Source organism: Mus caroli, unplaced genomic scaffold, assembly GCF_978045245.1.
Source record: "Mus caroli unplaced genomic scaffold, Mus_caroli_1 scaffold_14, whole genome shotgun sequence".
Taxonomy (NCBI): domain Eukaryota; kingdom Metazoa; phylum Chordata; class Mammalia; order Rodentia; family Muridae; genus Mus; species Mus caroli.
Genome location: NW_028227269.1, coordinates 82,580,742 through 82,586,454, shown reverse-complemented (window position 1 = coordinate 82,586,454; position 5,713 = coordinate 82,580,742). Strand labels below are relative to the sequence as shown.

At 47.4% G+C, this 5,713-nt stretch overlaps 1 protein-coding gene across 1 annotated transcript; it reads right to left on the bottom strand.

The window, feature by feature from the left end:
- On the bottom strand, positions 1-5,307 carry LOC110306755 (peroxisomal succinyl-coenzyme A thioesterase). The gene is made up of 3 exons (XM_021178840.3): positions 4,692-5,307; positions 2,637-2,839; positions 1-1,486 (listed from the first exon to the last, which is right to left on the bottom strand). Exons 1-3 carry the CDS (start codon positions 5,146-5,148, stop codon positions 881-883), a joined length of 1,266 nt encoding a protein of 421 aa, XP_021034499.1. The 5' UTR covers positions 5,149-5,307; the 3' UTR covers positions 1-880.
- Positions 5,308-5,713: the final 406 nt, after the last annotated feature.

Genomic DNA, 5,713 nt, shown 5'->3' with positions numbered 1-5,713 from the left:
TTTCTTTTCCTTTCTTTATTGCCTTTTTAGTCTCAACTTTAGGGAGTCACTCTTAACATTTCCTTGTAGCTTGAATGGGACAAAATAATAAGGCTCCAAGTGACCTTGAATAGAAAACATAACTTTTTGTTTCTTTGCTGTTTAATCAACACAGGTGAGAAGCATTTTCAGAAATGTTATTTGAAAAATTATTTAAAGGCTGGATCTACTCCATTGAAATGGCAAAATTATCATTTTTGTTGTTGTTTTAGTTGTTGTTGTTGTGTGTGTGTGTGTGTAAGGTACACACATGTATATCCAGGTGTATGTGCATACACATCAGGCTCCTTCCTCTCACATGACTCCAGCTTCTGTCAAGTTGACATGAAATGAGGCAGCCGCAGCTGCAGCCACTGTCTTTAAAGCTGATCCAGGAGTTAAAGTATTAACTAGGTAGGGCCAAGCCTTTAATCCTGTCACTCAGGAGGCAAAAGCGTGACAATCCCTGTGAGTTCAAGGCCTCAATCCTTGTGCGTACATGGCAAGTTCCAGGACGGCCAGAGGTCGTTTGAGGTCCTGTCCCCAAAAGCAACAAAACAACAAATGGAACAAAAACAGCTGCAACTACCACTGAAATGCTGAACTTAGAAGAGATCATACCTTTTAGAAAGAGGTCACTGTTTTTAAACTTAACTCATTATATCACATATAGCTGAATCTGTAACAAGCACAGGTTGGTAGTACAATAACCATATTGATTAATAACTTATTCAGTACAGTGACTAATAAGCCATTAATGCCCTAAACATGAATTTCATGTAATCCAGCAGAAAACTGATTCACATAGAACTGATTATAACATTTGACCTTGAAGCTACCATGTCTGTTACAGACAAACTCACTACAGTCTACAGGAGGCTCTGCTGTGGGTACTGTCCAGGTGTTTGCCAAAGAAGAATAGAATTTGCTTCCATGCATCTATCTGGGCTTTGGAGTGAGCCCTGACCTCCCCTCCCCAAATCACAGCTTCGTTCACTATTTTGTGCAGGGAAGCTGGGCACATGGGAAAGTAAGGTGGTTCAATGTAATGTCCAGTCCCAGGGTAAGAGAGTACCTGGGGCCTTTCCTTTCCGTGAGCCTGTAACCGGTCCAAGGCTATCTGAGTATATAACTCACTCCTCCAGCAATGATCATCCTGGCCAGCAACAAAGAGGATGGGGCCCTTGGCCTTCTCTATTGGTATCATGCTGGGGTTCTCACAGCCTCCTACAGCATCGTTCCGTATATCCACAATGTCCAGAATGCCGGAGAAAGCCACCTTCGTTCTCCTCAGGTCATGGCCCAATGGTGGAATCATGGTCTGCTTGTACTTGATATGTCTGTTTCCACTGAATGCAGAGCCATTGATGGAAACTGTGGCTGAGACATTCTTCAAGAAGGAAGCCATGATCAGACAGATATCAGCTCCTAGAGAAAGACCCAGAAGCCCAATGTCTGGGCCTTTTACCTAGAAAGAAAGAAAGAAAAAAAAAAAAAGATGAGGTAAGAGGTAAGAGATAGAACATGCCTATATCTAGCACTGGGAAGATGGAAGCAGGAGGACCAGGGGTTCAAGTCAGTCAGCTACATAGAGAGTTCAAGGCTAGGCAAAGCAATTTCAAAAATCCAAAGAGAAAGAGGAAAAAAAAAAAAAAGCTAAGGAGATGGCACTGTGGGTAAAGGTGCTTGCAGCAAAATTTGATGACCTGGGTTCAATTCCTCACAAGGTGAAAGAGGAGAACTGACTTTTGCAAGTGGTCCTTGTCTCCACCCGTGTGGATCATGTATAGCCAAAACAGGTTAGTAAAAAAAGAAGTTACCGAGCACCAAAGGATGTTGCTAAAGGGGCTGGAGAGATGACTCAGTTGTTAAGAGCACTGGCTGCTCTTCCAAAGGATCCTGGTTTGATTCCCAGTACCCACATACAACTGTCCACAACCCCCCGGAGACCTGTTGCCCTCTTCTGGCCTCTGTGGTCAATGCATGCATCTGGTGCATGGCCACAAATGCAGGCAAAATACCCATACACACAAAATAAAAGTAAATAAATCTTTTATGGCAGACAAAACCACACAGTCACATTTAGGGACTGGTTATCAATGCTGAGTCATGGGAGCCTGTCAGGCAAGGACCTCATTTCCAGTGAACCTGACCCATGGCTTTATTTGACAGTGTATTGACCCATGTGGCTTAATCAGTGGCCTGAGATGTGAATCATTTGTCCAACTCCATCGAGGCAATCCTAGAAAATGATTAACTTCATAGAAACAGATTCCAGTGTCCAACTTAGTAGTTCTTAGCTTTTATAAAGGGTGGGCAAATTGTGGCGAAATTTGAGAGGGAAATTAAAGGTTATAAAGCCAGCTTGGTAAGATATCTAGTCTGTATGGCAAGAGGAGTTTTACTTGTATATGAAATGAGATTTCATTTTAGTAATGTTTAGGGAGCTATGCATCAGAGAAAGGGGAAGTGTTCGATGCTCAAAGCCAAAAAGAATCTCCCCAAGAAACTTTTTCTATGAACAAAGAACAGAACAGCCTCAGAAGAGCTGGAGCAGGAGACCACCTCTGTAGAGATAATTCTAGGGACACGGATTAAATAAAGCACACAAGGAGAACCTTCGGGTGTCGAAGCATGTAGCGCACTGCCTCTTCAAAGTAGTCCACTTCTATGATGTTGAGCTCTTTGGGGAGATCCTCAAAGCCATAAAAAGCCAGAGCCAATGTGGCAAAGCCATGGCCAGCCACAAGGCTGGCTCGGTATTCCAACAGGCCTCCTCCAACACCATAAACATCGATGATGCCTGGAAAGGGTCCTTGTCCTACAGAGGGGACATGACAAGGCAAAGGCATCATGCAATCCAAAGAATTCACTTCTCTTTTAGACACCTTTCAAAATTGTTTAATTGGTTTCTATGAATCCAGTCAAACAGATTTCTGTGTTACTACTGAACGGAGACACCGGAGCTTTGGAGAGAGAAGAAAAAAATCTGAGCTGTCTCCTGCATTTTAATCCTCCTCTAGAATCCAAACTGTGGTCCACAAGCCACAGGAGGACAGTTATGAATTTGGCCCAACACAAAATTGTAAACTTACATTTTTCATTTTTCAAATCGAAGGTGTGTGTGTGTGTGTGTGTGTGATTTTTGTTTGTAGATCAATCGCATGGTTCTAGGGGGTGAATGCTATAAGTGATACCATTTAAGATTGGATATTGCATACTTCTACAGATCAGCTGTTGTTCCAGGAGACAGTGCTAAACCTTGGGGTGAGGAGTACATTTTAGCAGGAGGACTTGCAAGCCTTAGACTGTCCCCTCCTCTTGCTCTGCCAAGGGCTGCAGACAATGGGAAGTGTGTGTATAGGGGTGGAGAATGCTACAGTGATTTAGAGCCCTCCCTGTTCTTGCAGAGGACCCAGGACCCAGGACTGGGGCTCACAAACACATGCAATCCCAGCTCAAGGGGATCTGATCCCCTCTTCTGACACCCACCTCCCCACCCCATGAGCACTAGCACACACAAACCACACACACACACACACACACACACACGGGAAAACAAAATACATTTATTTTTATGTGTTGGAGTTTTGCTTGTGTATTTATCTTTGTGGGAGTGTCAGATCTCCCAGAACAGGAGTTACAGACAGCTGTGAGCTGCCATGCAGGTGCTGGGAATTGAACCCAGGTCCTCTGGCAGAACACCTGTGAGTGTTCTTAACCACGAAGCCCCCATCAGGTTAAATTCAAAAACAATAAGAACAAAATCAATTTATGCTAATCTGGATGTACTATTGAAAGGAAATAAAACTTGAGACATGTGATTCATGTAATTTATGTCAAATAGCCCAAAGAGTTGTTTGTGAGCTTTAAAACCTGGGGCTGAAAACACAGCAGGATATGCCCCGGAAGGCCCGTCGTTGCACGTCCTGACTGGCCTGGTGCCTCCCTATCTCCCGCCCTTCTGACAGTCTGTTGATGTTTAAATGGACCAATCATGTGAAACCGCGCCAATTCCTCCCCGAGCCCCACCCCTTTTCTATAAAAATCCCTAGCTTCCAAGCCTCCTGGTCAAAACCACTGTCTCCTGCATGAGATACGTTTCAACCCGGAGCTCCGCCATTATGCCTCCACCATGTGGTCAACACCTCTGTCTCCTGCGGGAGATATGTGTCGGCCTGGAGCTCAGTCATTAAACTACCTCGTGTTCTTACATCAAGTTGGCCGTCTGTTCGTGATTCTTGGGTGCGCGCCGAAACAGAAATTGAGTGGGGGTTTCCCCACTAGGTTCTTTCACTATGGCTTTAACCTTTGAGGTTTTGTGTGTGTGAGTGTGTGTTTGTATGTACTGACTAGGGTTGGGGGTGGAGTGGGGAGAAGGGGCTGCGTGTGTCAAGGACAATGTGGCAGTTTCCTCTGTCTATCATTTTCCCTAACCTTGTACTGCAGCAAAGTTCAGCTGTGTTTTTCATCAGCTGGATAACACTTATCTTTTGGGGATAGACAGAGATTAAATGAGATAATGCAAGCAAAGGACACTTGCTAATGTATGAAAATCCCCCAACCTGTTTGAGTGGTCACTGAAAAGGCCAATAGCACCTTCCTAGGAAGCCCCAACCCCACCCCTAGACTCAGCCCTAGGCGCTCTCCCACCTCTCAACCACCCAACTCACCTGGGGGCAGGAAGAGCGTGGCGCGCACCCGGCCCTCGCGCACGGGCACGCGCCGCACCCCGGGAGCCATGAAGTGACGCTCGTGCACCGCCCGCGCCAGCAGCCGCCCGCCGTCGGGCTCGTGTCCGTCCAGCACCTCCAGCTCCACCACGAAGGGCGTCTGCACGTCGCGCTTGATCAGGCGCCAGAGAGGCCGATCGGGCTCCATGGCCCAGAGCAGCCCCATGGGCTCGAGCCCCGAGAAGCTGCCGCCCAGCGCGGGCGCGCGCGCCAGGTCCAGCTCGCCGTGGGAGTCCGCGCGGTAGCGCGCGTGGGCTCGGAAGAGCGCGCCCTTCTCGTCGCGCAGTGCCGCGCGTAGCGTGACGGGCTGCTCCGGGGCCAAGCCGCGCACGGCGATGCTCAGCGGTTCGTCCCAGCAGCTGCGGCCCGCGGGCTCCACGCTCAGCTTCGCCGCCATGCCCGAATCCGGAGCGGAGCCTGGCCTGCTGTGGAGCCGACCTAGTGCGTCTCTAGGACCCAGACAAGAGAGGAACCATGGTCTGTCAGCAATTTGGGCACAGACCGGCCAAAGGTCATGCTTCGGGGCTGAGCTAGGTTATAGGATTCTGCTTCTCGCCACTCCCACGTGGTGTTGTGAAAGTGATTGGTGATGACACACCAAGTGAATGAATCAGGGCAAAGTACGATCCTTCCGTGGATTCAGCAGCTTTATAAAAATACAAAACGGAACCAAGAGTAAGAACTTTGTAATAAATTACAACTTTATACCACTTTAGTCTTAAGATACTCAGTTTACAAAAACTTCCCTGGATGCTACAGCTCCCAGCACAGAAACTAGAATGCACAGATAAAATGGCTCTCTGGTACAGGATGAAGAGGCCACTGAGGTGGTTGCTTGGACCCCGCTTTACTAGGGGTGCTATTAAGGGCGGCTTGAAAGATCTAGGGGCTGAGCAGGTGTCAAGGGTGCCATAGAAAGTTCTCTGAGAAGTTGGCTTCATCCAAGGTCCAGTGTTGTCCAA

Excerpts from the sequence above, each read along its gene's own strand:
- LOC110306755 (XM_021178840.3), bottom strand. The coding sequence starts at position 5,148 with ATGGCGGCGAAGCTGAGCGTGGAGCCCGCGGGCCGCAGCTGCTGGGAC. Across the intron at positions 2,840-4,691 it reads CACGCTCTTCCTGCCCCCAG|GACAAGGACCCTTTCCAGGC; the intron begins GTGAGTTGGGTG and ends TCCCCTCTGTAG. Across the intron at positions 1,487-2,636 it reads ACATGCTTCGACACCCGAAG|GTAAAAGGCCCAGACATTGG; the intron begins GTTCTCCTTGTG and ends CTTTCTTTCTAG.